Below are 17,763 nucleotides of genomic sequence, written 5' to 3' on the forward strand. Positions count from 1 at the left end.
TAGTAAAATAATGTCATTCATTCTATTTTTCTCATGCTGCTGATTTATACATTGTTACCAATATGATCAATGTCTTAAGGCCTGGATTAATATGCTAGTTCACACTGAAACATTTTTCTGAGATGATACGCCTAGTAGCCTCTTTATTTAACACAGGAAGGTGCTGAGGACAAAATGGATGAGCTTTTCATTCTTCACACGAACAGATGTGTAATCTTCATTGTCAACTTTATAATTTTAACAACCATGGGAATTCTGTGTGTGTGTATGGGGGTGCTTTTCAGAAAGGCTTAACTGAGGTGGGAAGCCATTCCCCCTGTCCACCCTATATTATGTTAGCAGTGTCTTCTCCTGGGCCTAGATCCTGAGCTCAATTGAAAAAGTGAAGTGAGACCCAGAATCCACCTCTCTCTGCTTCTTACCTGCAGTTGGAAGGTGACCAACCTTCAACACTGCTGCCTCTCCTTCCCTGGCATGATGGGCTGTACCTCAAATTGTGAGCCACAAAAAACAAACAAAACAAAACGAAACGAAGAACAAAATCTAAAAATAAAGCATTGCTCAGCCAGGTGCTTTATGTCAACCGTTGTCACGGCTTTGAGAAAAGCAGCTTATACAATCATCTTTTTTAACAGTGGAGCAAAATACCTGAAAAAATCAACTTGATAGAAGCAAGGGGTAACACTCATAGTTTCCGACTTTTCAGTTCCTGTTATGGGACAATGTTTGAGTCTTGACAGTTCTATGTTTCATGTTGGGAACATGTTGCTAATGAGACTGCTTACACCATGACAGCCATGAAGCTGTCATGAAAGAGAGATTCCATATCCCCTGTAAGAAGCCACTCCCATTCAAATTAACTTTCCTTTACAGGACCTTGCCTAATGAAAGTTTCATTTCTACCTGCTGGCATTACAGTGCCTGCCTCAACTGAGAAGTATCCACTGGGGACATTCTAGACTGAGTTTCTTCTCTTGGCTGTTGTGACACTCGATTGTCTGTTCCCCTCCCATATGACATAATTCTTGTCTGTATCTGTGGTCTCTGCAACTGCAAGTTTAACTTATTCTTCATTGTCGAAGCTGCCTCACCAGATCCAGGGAGTCTACAAGGGAAGCAGAAAATAACTTGTCTCTGGTGTTCAGCCAAGACTGTGTGGGATGGCCCCACGCATCTGCCTTGCTACTTTCTATAGTATGTTACTACTACTGACTGTGAGGCAGTGTGCTCTGGAAGATGAACATGGGAGGCTTCTTCATGAGTCTAACATTATTCCAAAATACTGAGAAGTGGTTAGGTTTTAACTTTGAGAAAAGGAAGCTGAAACTGTGAAAGGATGAGGTGAAGGTACGTGAGTGTGTATCAGTTCATGTGGCTTCCAAGGTCTAAACCTGAGTGTTTTATTACTAACCACTAAGGTCACGAGTGGCATGGTGGAGATCAGATTCTTGGATGAGAATATAATGATGGTAATTCGTTCCTGCTAATGCCATATTTAGTGGCAAACTCACTAAAACAATGGGAAATGTGGAGAATTATGACATTTAAAATGAAAAGATTCCTTAACACACAGTGAGTTTTAAAAATATGTGAACATTTTTGTACAAAGCTTATACATAAACATTCCCTTATTCTCAATAAATTTATTTAAAATCTATATTGAGAGTCACAGTGGTTTTGAGAAAGGAGACTGGCTTTATTTTTGTTTGTTTGTTTTTCTTTGTTTCTTTTGTGTTTTGTAGTAGCTTCCTGCTCTTTTCAGAATATTCACCTTGAATAAAATTACACGAGCTGTTTAAATTAAAAATCAGACCAGTGACCACTTAGGAAGAGAATAGGTGATTGACTCCAGATCACAGTGCCCACATATTGTATTGTCCTCATCCCTCTCCTGAACATAAGTGTCCACTCCACACAAGGGCAGGGCATTGCTGTTTGATCCTGGTGTGATGGCATCCGTAGTCCTCCTTTTCTGTAACCAGGCTGGCTGCTAATGAGCTCTTTTCATAAAAACACTCCTCATTCCCAGCATCACCAGTGATACTGAAGGAGAAGCATTTCTGACGATACAAAACATCTTATTAATTTGAAATAATCGTCTACAATCACTTATTTCTTCCTCATTCTTGTAATAACAGCCCCGTGTGTGTGTGTGTGTGTATGTGTGTGTGTGTGTGTGATATAAAAGAGACACATACAGAGAAAAATATGAGAGACAGAGACAGACACATAGTGTGTGTGTGTTTGTGTGTGTGTGTACATAAGCATGTGAGTGGATTAGTATAACATATTCATCATATATTGTATAAGCATGAATCAGTGGTGAAACCTGTGAACACAGCCCCCTGTAACTGCAATTCTGCTTGTTCATTAGCAGCTCCTATCTCCCATGGCTATCATCATCTCTTTAACTGAGTTTAATTACTTTAGATGTTTTATATGAGAAAACAATGCAGTCTTTTCTTTTTGTGATGGGCTTATTTCATTTATTGCAATGTCTGCAAGGGCTATCTATGCATTTTTTTACATATTTTAGCATGTCCATTGTTTTTCAGAATGAACAATATTCCATTATAATTATATATCGTACTTTATTCATCTATTATCAGTCAATCAACATATACATGATTCCACTCCTGAAAGCTGCATAAAGTCTCATTGAATTTGGGAAAAATTATATGTCTTTGAGATGCTTTCCTCAATTTTTTTCAGATAAATAACTGGGACGGGTACTGCTAGATTGCATTGCAGTTTGGTTTTTTAAGGTTTAGAGCAAATTCCTTGCTGTTTCGCATAGATGCTGCGCCATCTTTCATCCCCCCCCCCTAAATACACGATGGTCAGGTGCCAAGGATCTAATCTTCAGAAATATTTAAAAACTCGATATGCTTGATGTATAAATTCACTTCTCCAGAGAGAGGTGTCATTGTTGCCCAACTTAAAGCACAAACTCTCTCAACACCATTTCAGACATACCTGTTTACACTGGCTGGAATCAGTTCCTCACATGTGTGACCAATGCATAGTCCTCTATTCCTTTATATTTACAGGAATATTCGGCCTCCCACTCACGCTGACATTTGTCTTCCTTGTTATATTAATTGTGCCCACAGTTTCCTGGACATTTTCTTATGTAGATCCATTCCTGGGAAGACACCTCCTATGCAGCACCCCCCCTTGTCCTTTTTCCTCCCATCACCCATGACCCCAGTTCTGTAATACAGCCCCTCTATTTCAATATAGAAGCTCTCCTCCACAAACCAACCAAACCAACCAAGCAAAAAGATGCATCCCATTGTTTGGTATTCTTTTTCTATAGTAAAAAGTCTGACAGAGTAACCATAGGAAAACCAAGCCATGCATAGTTTTTAGCTGAGCTTTTCTTTAAAAAAAAAAAAGAAGAAGAAAGTAATATTAAATTTTCTTTTTATACTCCAGATTTTTCCTCTCCTGGTCCACTCTCTGACTGTTCCCCAGTCCATAACTCCTCCCCACACCCCTGTTTCCATGAGGCTGTCCTCACCCCTTATCCTCGGCCCTCCAGACTTCTAAACTCCCTGGAGCCTGCAGTCTCTTCAGGGTTAGGTGCATCTTCTCTGACTGAACCCAGACCTGGGAGTCCTCTGCTGTATATGTGTTGTAGGCCTCATATCAGCTGGTGTATGCTATGGTGCTATGATAACTAACAGACCTTTAAAGGGAAAAGAATAGATTACTAATACAATCTGAGTGGAAGCAACTATAGCTGTTTAATGAGGTTAACTGAAACTATGCCATCTTCTCAAGGCCCTTGTGCTAACTAAGAAAGGGGACTATGTTTATTGCTTTGGTTTTTTTTCTTTCTTTCTCTTTTTTTTTCTTTTGCTTCTCTGCTCCTCCCTCAAAAAGATACTTTTCCCCCCTGGAGAATAATAAATAAACAGAACTCTGGGACTGGAAGAATGCAGACAATATTATTTATTAAAGCAGCCAGAACAACCTGTGGAGCAATTAGAGGCAAAAAGCTGCAAACTTGTAGATGGAATTTTTGATTCTCTAAGCACATGCAAAAAAATGCTAAAATGCTTTCTTTAGGCACAATAGCAAAAGTGAGAATGAAATTAAGCAGTGAGAAAGAAACAGTTGGAGTTCAGTGAAATATAATAACTGCTTCATAACTAAGGGGTTTATTTCATTATGTGTGGCTCTGAATGGCATCTTCACTTTCAGTCAGCTCCACATTGCATCCTCCTGTACATTTTCCTGAGAGAGACTGCAGCCCAGTGTTGAACAAAGCATTTTTTTATACAACAAAAGCACATTTGTTCCTGCTAAATTTGAAAAATCCAACCACATTACCTTTCTCCAAGGACAGCAGTTCTCTCATGCATTCTAAATGACACAGGGACTGTGGGCAGATGGGTTCGAACTCAACTTTTCTTTGCTCTTGGATCTCCCATTAAGTTCATTTGGAAAGGAGACAGGTATTTTCTAGCAAGAGTAGAGAAACAGAGCAGGCCACTGGTGAACTCTGCAGAGCATTCAGAAACACACCATTTTCCATATTGAGGGGAGGCCACTTGAGCTCTTTAAGCTCCTCTGTGCTCTACGTCATGACTCACCAAGGATTATCAATATAACGAAACGTGGTTTTGATAAGCTATGCATCTTCTTTTTATGTGACTAGTCCCTCCATGATTTTATAGCTACTCAATCCATTAAAGGAAAAGTAACTATGGACATTAGTAAAGTCTTTAACTAAAACTATAGACTGTGACTGAAATAGTGTAGACAACAAGCCTAAAAGCATCTTCTCAAAAACAGTTGCAGACTCCCACACATAGAGTGAGATTCATACAGTTCCAATTAAATTAATAAATACCATGGCCCTTGTTGATTTTATTCTGCCTCAGACATGCTATTTAGCTAAGATTCCTAAAATATTTCCTTAAGAACTCTTGTAATCACTTAAATTAGTTTTGAATGAGCACAGCTACCTGTGATGACAATTGGGACTTCCTTGGAGCCTTGGGTTGCTACTTCCTATTGGTCCCACCTGAATGCCATGGCATCTATACAGAATTAAGAACACCTGATTACAGTCAGCACTTAGGAGGCAGAGGCAGGCAGATTCTTTGAATTAAGGGCAAGCCTGATCTATGTAGAGAGTTGTAGGACAGCTAGGTGTACACGGGAAAACCTGATGTCTCAACAACAACAACAACAAACAACAACAAAACAACAACAACAACAACAACAACAACAACAGCCCTTCATATGTCCTTCACTTGTCTTTACCCTCCATCTTGTCTGAAGCAGCTTGTCTTCTATTCACTGAGCACACCTGACTTACTGGCTTACAAGCTCCTAGGATTCTCCTACCATCAATGGTCAACACTCAGACAGAACACGCACATGACTTCTTGGGATTCGATCTCAAGTCTTCCTGAGTATGTGGCTATTGCTTTATGCACTGTGGTCCTTCTTTAGCTCCAAAGTTGCCCTCCTTATTTAACTATGGAGAAGACTTACAAATACCATACAAACTATGAAAGGAGAATGCTGTGGAGGTAACTTTAAAGATGAGGCTTTGTTTCCTTCATGACATTGAAACCCTGATCTCTTTCCTGCTTCATCCTATCTCCTGACGTGTTATGTCTATTCTGAGGGCTGTGTGGAATTCAGACTGATGACCACCTTTGCCAGGTTCTCCCCTTTTCAATGATTTTGATAAATGCACTGATTCTTCTTGCATTTTTTAGGCTAGAAGCATGACATAATTCTCATGCTGAGTACACTTTCTGTAGTAAATTCAGCAAACTCTTGAATGCATTCACTGGTAAGACAATATGCATCCAGCGAGAGACACTGGGATTCTTTGTGAAGGACATGTTGTCTTTACATAGGGACAACCTCCTTTATGTGTCATTTATGCTTCATTGTATTAACTCTGGGAATTGAACATGTTCTTCTTCCCAGTAACTAATCTGTTACAGATTCGACAGTCCAGAGGATGAGCATTGGGGTGTAAGATATGTTAAAGATTGGAGTTTTGAAAGGAAACAGGCAGAGACAACAAATGAAAGGATAAACTATTGAAGTGCAAAAGGAAGGAAGAAAGAAAGAAAGAGAAAGAAAGAAGAAGGAAGGAAGAAAAAAGGAAGGAAGGAAAGAAGGAAGGAAGAAAAAAGGAAGGAAGGAAAGAAGGAAGGAAGGAAGGCAAACATCTTCATTCAGCCTAGTGGAACTCTTTCAATATATTTTCAAGCACAGGAGTTTTACATTAAGCACCATTGAAAGTGTCTCGATAACTGTTTCCCTAATAATGTTTACACCAGGGACAGAACTCCATGACACACCGGAAGTCAACAAGAATGGACTAGTAGAAGAGAATATTTCATTAATTACTTTTTACTTATTCACTTTATATCCTGCTCATTCTCTCCGACCCGGGCACCCCACCATCATCTTTTCCCCATTCTAACTCCTCTTCTCCACCTATTAGATGGGAGTTCACTGGGTATTCCCCCAACTCTGGCAAATATGTGAATTTCCAACCAGGATCCACGTAGTATCTGCATCCTTTAAGGGAAAATTGTGAAATATATCTCATTGTTTATGAACAAGTACAATGGAAATTACTTGTTTGTTTACATTTTTGACTGAATAGAATATTGAACCTCAGATATCACAACACATTAGGATGGTACTCCACCACTGAGATAGAATTTTAGGCCCCTGTAATCTCTTAGTAAATTGACAATTCTGTCTGCTCAAGTCTTTGATTACTATGCAGGCATATGTTTTCATCCTTTAAGTACATATTTTGGGATGTTTTCTTACAAAAGTAAGAAATCAATTGGCCTAAATTCTATCAGTGTGCTGTTGGTTGTCAAAGATGACTGGTGACTATCATTATGTATTTATTTTCATTAATTAATAATAATTTAATAAAATACTTAAAACAAGCAACCCAGTATAGTAAAACTAGAATAATAGTCTTTAAAGTCAGAAATAAAAGAAGTGTTGATACATCTTCTCATTTTTGATGTATCTATCTTCTGCAGGAATCAAAACTTAATAATAATGCTTATATTCTAAAAGAAACAAGGATGCTAGCAAAATCTGAGCTGTAGCATTATACATCATTGTACTTATAAGACCAAACAAGTCCCTTAACTTGCATCATGGCAAGCATATACTGAAGTCCTTATCTGATACTGAGATATATGGACATAATTTCAGCCAAGTATTTTTTTTATTAAATTTTTACACTCCAATTTGAAACTGTGCACTGAACAACCACTCTTGCTGTAGATGAAGGACAATCAGATTTGACTTATGACATAGAGGAAAAACACAGAATCATCTCAGGAGAGCGCAATTTGTAAAGGGAAAGTGCCTGTTTTCCTATTCTATAAAATGTTTATTAGAGCCACTCTACTAAGACCATCTGATTTCAACAAATCATGATGCCTAGCCTTTGATTCCTTTTCTTTATCAGGTCTCTGGAGATAATTCAGGTTTGTGATGATTTACAGACGTTTGCAGCTTTACAATGGTTGTGTAGCAATTTTTTCCAAGATAAAACAACCCACCTTATAGAGAAGCTTCTTAAATCATGGGTTCTAAAGCAGGTGAACCATCTCATCATTTAGAGATTTTGGCTTAATTCAATTAGTAAACGACTTAGAAATTTCAGGAAGTCCCTGAAATCAAGATGCAGTACATTCTGTAATGCACCTTCCTCCCCATGGTCATGTAAGCAGTTAGGACTGGTGGGAAATATATCTCAGGCCAGCTCAGCTGCCTAGAATATGCAAAGCAGCTAAGACACTGCCCAGAAAGACACTCTCCAGATTGTTGAGCTGTCTTCAAGTTGTTCAATATGCTCCAGGTTTCTGGCTTTTATGAGCTCTCACCTGTATTGAAGTGGCCTTTTGTTGATGCAGCTGTCTTATTCATCTCTCCTGTTGTAAACAGCCCCTTACCCATATTCCTATAAGCACCTCAACTGTAAATCATTAGTCTATCTTGTTGGGTACTGGTGGTATCTTTACTTTTGGGTGTCATCCTCAGTTACCTAGGTGTTATGCTTAGACATTCGGTTGAGGACTCCCAAGGATTACTGCCACACAATAGTAGTAAATGAGAATATTACTTATGAAGTGATAGCAAATGGCCAAAATTGGGAAAGAATTATCTAGATACAAATGACAGCAAAAGGCTTAGCTCTAATCCCCAATGAAGGTCTGATATTGGGTTAGGCAGGCATGAATTGATGATGTGAGGAAGTGGGAAGTGTGCAGTCAGAGAGTTGGCCTGTACGTTAGCAAAGAGGAAACATTCAGGATAACTTCAACTGGAATTAAAAAGTGTGTTGTTGGGCTTTGTAAAAGACACACGGAGTGTGGGACAGGCATTCCATTTGGAGGGGAAATTTATGATATTAAACATGTTTGACTCAGAAAGAATAGCATGTGACATAATACTGAGATGTTGATCTTAAGTTCTTCTTTTGCATTATTATCCAATTAAACAAGTGATTATAATATCCTTTCATTTCTAATTTGTAGAACATCTTACTAACTAGTAAATTTCCATCACTTACTCCAGCAACTTCTGTTGTTGCTAATTGCATCTGATGACCAGCTAACATTCCAAAACATAAGTGAATTTATAAATTTTTTACTAACATTGATTGGATACAATTATGCACTATTCATTTAATATTCTGAAGTGTGCATGCTTTCTAAGAGCAATTTTTCTACATTGTGTACTAGTTTGACCAAAATTGAAAATAGAGCAGCTAATTAAAGTCAATCCTCCTTCTAAGTACTTAGAATTTGTGGTGTGATTATCGCTTGTCATTGCATTGCAGGATACTGTACATATTATTTCAATGGCTTTGTGGCTGCAGAAATAAGCATTATCTTCATTTACAACTAAAGACATTAGAATGTGACTGCAGTTGAATTATATATTAATGGCTACGATTTTATAGGAATAATTAAGAAATTAATGTATGAGGATTATCAAAATACTGAGAGACAGAACGTTTTTTTTTATTATTATTATTAACTTGAGTATTTCTTATATACATTTCGAGTGTTATTCCCTTTCCCAGTTTCCGGGCAAACATCCCCCTCCCCCCTCCCCTTCCTTATGGGTGTTCCCTCCCAACCCTCCCCCCATTGCCGCCCTCCCCCCAACAGTCTAGTTCACTGGGGGTTCAGTCTTAGCAGGACCCAGGGCTTCCCCTTCCACTGGTGCTCTTACTAGGATATTCATTGCTACCTATGAGGTCAGAGTCCAGGGTCAGTCCATGTATAGTCTTTAGGTAGTGGCTTAGTCCCTGGAAGCTCTGGTTGCTTGGCATTGTTGTACATATGGGGTCTCGAGCCCCTTCAAGCTCTTCCAGTTCTTTCGAGACAGAACGTTTTTAACAATTAGTTAAATGTTTTACTAAGTATTACTATTGAATTTGCAGTCTACATTGACTGCTAGTGAGGTACTTTGTCATTTTTGTCTGTGTAGCGAGCGCATAATCTGAATACTATTTGTGAAGAGTGAAGTTAAAATTAGTATTATCAATTATTCTAAAAGTTATCATTTAAGGCAAATAAAGCTACCCTTCAGTAATAGGTTGTCTAGATCTCTTTGGATTGGTGTAGTTCTATAGACAATCACTGAAATTAGTTGAAATTCCTGTGTCTTGATGGTGAATAGTGAAGATTTTTAAAAGGCTTTCACATGATTCGTTTTCTAGAGTTAAACTATCCTTGGTGTCATTTGTTCCACTTTCCTTGATACGCCCTTTCATTGACTACTAAACTTCCATCAAACGGTTCTGTGTTAAAGTCTTCACAGACAGAGAACATATGTCTGTGCTAGGTTTTTTTCTCTCTGCATTCTTTTTGTGGGAAACACATTTGTAGAATTTTATTCATCTTCCCTCATTTCTTATCTCACTCTTAGCTCCAAGAGAGCTATGTTCTTTTATTGTCTTACCACATATAAATTAAGCTACACATTACAAAACTTATATCTACCTAATGCAATGTCTTGTGTATAGCAGGAAAAACCTAGGTCAATACTCTAACAGAGCTTGGTTCTATCATACCTGGTATGTGTCTTGAACTTTGTTTTTATTACTTGATAAATGCTACTCAAATTTAGATCATTAAACTATAGTCCTCTTGGGAGATGGCTCATTTAGAAACCAGGGTATAGTGAGAAATTGTAGAAAACTGGAGGCTTGCTCTAAAGCAGTGATTTTCAATTTCCTGAATTCTGTGAAATTTTAATACAGTTCCTCATGATATGATGACCCCCAAACATAAGTTATTTCATTGCTATACACAGCTGTAATTTTGCTATTGTTATGAATAATAATTGTAAATAGGTGTTTCTTTGATGAGGTGACTTTAGAACACAGAGTGTACTTAGCAGAGAAGTTAGTAACCAAGGAATTTAAAAAATCATCAGATATCTCATGTGATATCACCCTTAGAAAAATGCAGTTTACATCACGTTGTTTCTTAATTGGATTGTTATAATAATTAGTAAAGCTCTGGAGTATATTGTGTATTCACTCTGTAGTTTGACTGCGTTGCCCGGAGTCACAGGGAATAACATGAAACCTAATAAATCCTGAAAGTGATAATTATCATAGAATTGTTACATTCCAATATTTGTAACTGCAGAGGAAGAAAATACATTCTGGAGGGGATGGAGGCTTCCTGTGGGTTGAGGGCCTTGGGGCTAGGTCAAAATAAGAGAGTCAAGAATTATGTTGTTATTGTTATTTTTGTGGTTGGCGATGGTAGTGGTTGTGGTGGTGATCATGGTGGTGGTGGTGATGGTGGTGATGGTGGTGTGTGTGTTTATGGGCATGTTATAAGCAATGAATCTAATATAAATCTTTCACACCCAAAAACTGAATATAAGAGGTCAAAATTTTGTGCCAAACACTGGCTTGAAAATATGAAATGAAATTATATCTTTTGCGGCAGCATATTAATCCCATAAAAGATGTTTTTAATAATCAGCAACAAGAGAAAATGTGCATTTTTTTCAACACAATAGAATTTTCCAAGTAGTTTTCACAAAACCAAGCAATGTTATTTTCTTAAACTCACTTCTGATATCAGACAGATAATCTGAATTGGATAAAATTCATGACATGAGTTCATGTCCAGTAAGAGCTTCATGCTAAATTGCCACTTTAAGCCACTGGCTTGGGTACTGTCTTGTATGTATAGATTTAATTCCATAAAGAAAATTAGTGAAGTCCTTAGCATTTACTTTCAGGATTCACAACTGTAGTGAAAAGTAAATCAAACCAAATATTTGATGGATTACAAGTTAGAAAATTTCAGTAGGTTTTCTGTGAAACCACAGATAATATGGTTTCTAAAACTCATCTTTTCCATATGAAAGTAATTATTTCCAAAGTCCTAATTATTTCATTTATATAATCACGACTTGAGAAGCCCATTTTTTCACATTCTGCCTCCCACTGTATTCATGGAAAGGTTTTTTGTTGTTGTTGTTGTTTTGTTTTTGTTTTTTGTTTTTCTTATTGCTGCAGGAAGGTGATTTCCCAAAGTGCATATTATTCTACTCAAAGCTATAACTTTTAACTAAAACATCACAAGTAATTGTGTAAAGGGTACTCCAACGTAACACATAAAATCTTAAGAAATCAGGATAGATATTTCAATCATGTATATAAAAAGTAAACTTTTTAAATGCATTTGCCAGGATATGTTTCAGTTTTTAACATTAGTTCTAGGACACAAACTTCTCCTTTCTTCTCTCTTTTTCCCTCACTCTTCAATCTTTTTGGTTGTGAGCCTAGCCTTTAACGGCTGAGCCATCTCTCCAGCCCTTCAATCTTTTTTAATAATGGGATTCATGTGTAATCACAACCTTACTCAATAAATGACTGTCTCGGCATACCATTGTCAAAATAGCAGCAAAATCTATCTAACTTACTTGATGTTAGGATGGATGAACAAAGCCTTCTTTTTTTTGTAAGTAAAGAGCAGGGGTCAGGTACATGTTTGAGGAATAATAGGAGAGACATTCTTCAGAAAGAAAGCCCAACAAAAACTGGGGCCAAGTAGTAAAGATGACTTGTGGAAGACTCATGACCTAGAAAGCCAATGTAGTTTCTCCCCTGTTCTACTGGAGTCTGTGTTCTGTTGAGATGCCCACAGTCCCAGAGGTGAATAGCAATGTAGACAAATACCACAAAGTGTTTGAGAAGAGTGTGAGGCTCTTTTAGTGCAGTTTGCTCTCATCACAGCTGCTAGAGTATTTCAATTAGGACTTTTATCCACGTCTTTCTATTTCTGGACTCTCGTTCCCCCACTCAGTCTGGTCTCTCTGTGATTTCACCACTTATATACTGACCCCCATGCCTGTTATCAGTTATGTTTCAACTCACCACAACACAAAACACTGTAGATGTGTTTTACCATTTATAGACTAGTATCTAGGACTAAGAGGTTGCTGTGACACTGACCTCCTCCCATAATTGAGTGTTAGCTGTGGAGTCCCTGGCATGAGGCCAGCATATATTGTTCCTTCTGTAACAATATTCAGTATACAATAATGACAAGAACCTCAGTGTAGCTAAATGACTTGATGCTTCTGAGCCCTTTGTCTATGTGAGCACATTTTCAAGACTTGTATTTCCTTGTATTTCCTCAGATTCCCAAATTTGAGTCATTATCCCTAGAAGTAACCCTATATTCCTTTGAGAATGTTTTGTCTATTATGTGCTAGCGATGAATCCTACATAGGAAATTATTAATCCAGACCAGTGACTTTTGTACTCTATGCAAAGGTTTATGGTATGTGTTGTTATGTAGCCTTGGACTTTCCTGGTAGTCTAAGAAGAAACACACACACTAGCTATGCTATCAGTCATCAGTGCAGAATTTGAGAGATAATGAGGTGGATTAAAATTTATCCAGAGGCATATAAAAATGATGAGAGATAGAAGACATTATTCCTGGCTTCCTGAAGCCTAAATCCCAATTAACTTATTTAGCAATTCATCTTTACTTAGATCTCATATTTTAATACTTATGAATTACTGATATATTCAAATTGGTGGCTTCCAAATTAAGTAAAGGAATTACCTCTTTGCTGAGTCTTATCTGTTCTAGAGACATTAAAAATACCATATATCGGGCAGTTTAAGTCAACAGTATCTATGATTCAGACTTCCTGAAATCTGAGCCCAACAGAGCAGCTTCTGACAAAGTCCCCTCTTTTGCTTGATTCTAGAATGCTATCTCACTATTTTTCCATGTGGTACAAAGGGCTTGCTTACACTCTTCTCAGCCATCCACCCTCAATTTACGGGGGATTTGAATACCTAAATGTAAGCTCTATGGGGCAGATAAACATCCCAACCTAATATCATGTCTATTTCCTTATTATTTTTAATATTCAGTATGCATGTAGAATCCAAGTGTGACATTGACCCATAAGTGATATGAAAGCCATTACATCATAATGGTTAGCATAATGTGGTATACTGTATCATCTCATTTAATTATCTCAGTAATATTAATAACTATTATTACCATCTAATTCTGAGCACTTTCTGTTTATGAATGAACGTTATAAGGGATCACAAATACACACACGTTGTGATTTTTCTATTTACTAATTATGTTATATAAACACCCCATTTCCTTGAGAAATTTTACTCTATTCATTAATAGTTTGTTTTTAATGTCAGAGGGTTTCCTATTGTAGAACCAACAGAATTTTAAGTCCATCAAAATAAATGTAAACTACTTCTTAAAGTGTTAGAAAGCAAAGCTCTTCTGGTGAGTACAGTTCTGAACTCATGAGAATGAAATTATGTGTAGGAACACCCTACTATGATTGTTTTAGTTTGCCCAGATCCTTAATCTCTATCCAGAACTTCTGTGTTTCCTCTATATACCATGATGCTAATTGTATGATACCTGTATCTGTATAAACATGCTCAGCTCTTTTGCTTTTTTTTTAAAAACAACAATGACCATTTTTACTAATTTTCTACCATATTAGATAAAGTCCATAGTGTAAACATTGAATGATTGAAAGTACATGGGAAATTGTAACACAAAAGCACATAAGTTATACCAGTTTGTGTAAAAATTTCAAATCTTCTAACACTCATGCACTTTGAGGTCCTGGAAGCTGTTAATTCAAAGTAAAGACAGAAAAGCCACTTCGCACTGTACCAGTAAACATTCACTGTTGAGTTGTGCTTGTTGACCACAAGGTTGCCCTCATTTTCTCATCAGTTATCCATTCTTAAGAAAATGTATCAAACTGGCAATAAAATATGGAAAACAAACCTTTTTAGAAGCACCAAGACCCTTCCATGACGCAGTCCATGTAAACCAGAACATTCAACTGATTCACTCTTCCTTTCAAGTTTCCTCCATGGTATAGTCATATAATGTTACTATGTATTTTACTTCTTATCTTAATATATGGCTGCATTTATTGCTTACCAACATATTCATATGATTCATTGCCTACTGTCTGTAATGAAATGAAACTTTAAAAAGTGGGATGAATATTTGGTCCTCTATTTAATATATGGGAGTTAAATAACACTGACGTATTTTTTTAAGTTTTATGGCTTTTACATATTGTTAGAGAGGCATCATTATCCACTTTCCTTCAGCTAGTTTAAAATTATATTTACTGATCAAATTTAGCAATTATTAATAAATGTATCTATACTTAGGACTTATAGAATACCAAAGATTTTGATTAACTTTTAGTTTTGAAATCATTCTGTCCATATACATTTCATAATTTTTGCTACCTTAGTTAGCAGACTGTAAGAATGTAACAAAGAGTAAAATGGAGGGACTGCTAATGAAGAGGCCAAAATAAGCTTTCAATCTCCCCAACTGATTGTGCTTACATGCAAATGTAGCTATACACCCATGTGCATTTGTACACATGCAAATACACACATACACACACACACACACATACACAGAAAACTCAGAACAGATATATTCTTAGCAAATTTCTTGTCTTTGTCACTCAACGTTGACTAAAGGAAAAAACAAGGAGCTTTGTTGCAAATATCTTAGGACCATTCTAACCAGTTTAGTCTAGACGTTCTAGTGACTTCATGACATAATCACTAAACAGTCATGAAGCATGCTGTGGAAAAAAGGGTCACTGTGCATTACTGATTTTGTTAATTCTTACTAATTATGGCTTTTGAGAACCTTGTTGCATTAATATGTGAAATATAAGCAGTACAAAAATAAAATTACAAGAACCCTGGAATACCAGACACTTTTACTTAAAAGGAATGTGTTGAGAAATGATAATATAGCCTGCAGACATTTCTGAGCTTTTATAAGTGTCAGAGTGCATACAGTCTGTGGGACAAAGCAGTTATCTTTCCAGGAATGTTATAGCTAACATTGGAATGTCTGTAGTTTACTCAGCCATTGTTTTAAAAGAAAATTTCCTTTGGTCTCATCTCCAATTACTAAGAATTCAAAGATTTTATAATTAAAAACTTTATGCTCAACATTTTATTGTGTCATTTCAACACCATGTTGTAGAGTCCTTTGCGAATTCTTTCATTTTCCTGTTGAGTTGAGATGGACAATTTAAATCTCTATGAGATGACCAGCAACCACTATCTTAACTTTATTTATTATGAATCATTTCTAAGTCAAAATCATAATTTCACTAATTGTTTTATCAGGGAATTTAATCTTTAAATAAATGTTGATAACATAATGTAACTTATTCTAAACACTTGCATATTTGACAGGGGATACAACAATGATATTTCCTGTTTTCTAGTCATTGAATCTAGTCTAATAAATAGATATAACATAATTTAATGGATAAAACTCTGAAAGATGGAAGAATAACAATTTAGAGTATGACATATATCTAGCTACTACTTTAATTACTGTTTTAATACTGTTAGTGCAGATGATAAAAAGATAATGCTGTTGACACCATTTAATAGAAAATTGTGTGGTATACTACCCTTACTAATCCCTATGTAAAACACCAACCTACCTCCCAGCCCTAAATATTCTCTTTAATGTCTCTTTGGAGGAATTTTCTCAACTGAAGGACTATTTTCATGTCCATTCAAAACTACTATTTTTGCATCACGATGCATAGTACATATATCAAAACAGATATCTATGAAAACATTTACTATAACATCAAGAACTACATGTTATTTTACCAATATGAAATAATTGAAAATCTAAATGATTACTTAAAATGATAACAACAAAAAATCAAGACAAAATAAAGCTTCAGAAACATCTAGTTATACTATGTTTAGCAAAAACAAAAAACAAAAACAAAAACAAAAACAAAAGGAAACCCCTGTATTTCCTCAAACAGCTATAAATAACATTTTAGCAGCACACCCTGAATTGGCCTGAGTTTGTTGTTTTATATTGTATCTCGTGGCAATGGCTAATTATCATAAGTTGTCTAATAAATGTGATGGATTGTCCAATTAACTCTTCATCAGCATCAGTTTTTGAGGATGCTACCTATTGAAACCGATGGTGGTTTATGACCTCCATGTTGCATATCTGGCTAATTGCTCCTTGGACAATAATTATTAAGTTTCCTGTGCCTCATACAGTCATTTTGTTTTACAAATTACGATGCCACAGAGTTTCCCAATTCATTTGGCTTCACGACTATGAGTCGCCTGGGATTACTCAAGGCTTTCTGTAGAAGATAAGCGTCACAGGACACTTGGAAGAAATTACAGATCTCTCTGTTCTGTAGGTTTTCCATTGACCGCCACACTGACTTGGAGAGACAGTTCAACATCAATGCAGATGATGGGAAGATAACACTGGCGACCCCACTGGACAGAGAACTAAGTGTGTGGCACAACATCTCCATCATTGCTACTGAGATCAGTAAGTGTCCGGGCTGATTTCTTCCTTGTGTGAATGTATTTATTTGGCACCCATTGAACACGTGGCAAATGATCTGTTCTGCCTAGATAGTTTGCCATTGAGATTTATTTCACTTTTCACAATAAATCTTTGAAGGAGTCATCTCAACACAAAGCAATTTACACTGTAGTTAATTAAGAAATGTAATTAATATATGTTTGAAGGAAACATTTACATATCTGAATAGTTTGGGGTTTTTAATTATAGAACCATTACGATTTCTTTAATGAAATTCAACATGGTGTTTTCTGAAAATAATGTGTAAATTCTCCTCTTTTGCAGGGAATCAGTTTGTAGTATTACTAAAATAACACCTCCGTCTTTGATAATGTAGGGTGTTTTATACTTAATGAAGCTACTACAGCAGCCACATGCTAAAAATTCATATGACACAATCTTTGCAAGCTTGCACTTTTCGCTAACTTTTTTATTAAAAACAAAACAAAATCTTCCCATGAAGCAGGGGAGATTTAAGTCCCCAGCAATCATGTTCAAAGCCAGGTGTAGCAGAGTATATCTGCATCTTCAGTGCAGTGAGGGGAGATAGACAGATCCTGAGAGTTTGCTTGACAGCAGGTCTAGCTGAAAAAGCTAGATCAAGGTTCAGTGAGAGATCTCGTGTCAAAATGTAAGACGGAAAAATGACTGAGGAAAACACCACAGCGTCATTCTCTAGCCTTCACATATGTCTAGATTGGGAAGTGCCCAAGTATGCATTCACACACATGCACATGCACATGCACATATATACACACACAGAGCGAATCGTACCAAAAAGCATTCT

At 36.6% G+C, this 17,763-nt stretch overlaps 1 protein-coding gene across 6 annotated transcripts in view; it reads left to right on the forward strand.

The window, feature by feature from the left end:
- Positions 1 to 17,763, forward strand: part of Cdh8 (cadherin 8) — a 397,554-nt gene that overhangs the window by 247,467 nt on the left and 132,324 nt on the right. For all 6 annotated transcript variants that reach the window (XM_087595281.1, XM_087595279.1, XM_087595280.1 and 3 more), the window contains exon 8: positions 16,804 to 16,940. In XM_087595281.1, the coding sequence (XP_087451407.1) occupies positions 16,804 to 16,940 (137 nt within the window). The remainder of the gene's footprint in view (positions 1 to 16,803; positions 16,941 to 17,763) is intronic.

Source organism: Rattus norvegicus, chromosome 19 (assembly GCF_021556685.1).
Source record: "Rattus norvegicus strain SHRSP/BbbUtx chromosome 19, alternate assembly SHRSP_T2T, whole genome shotgun sequence".
NCBI classification, from domain to species: domain Eukaryota; kingdom Metazoa; phylum Chordata; class Mammalia; order Rodentia; family Muridae; genus Rattus; species Rattus norvegicus.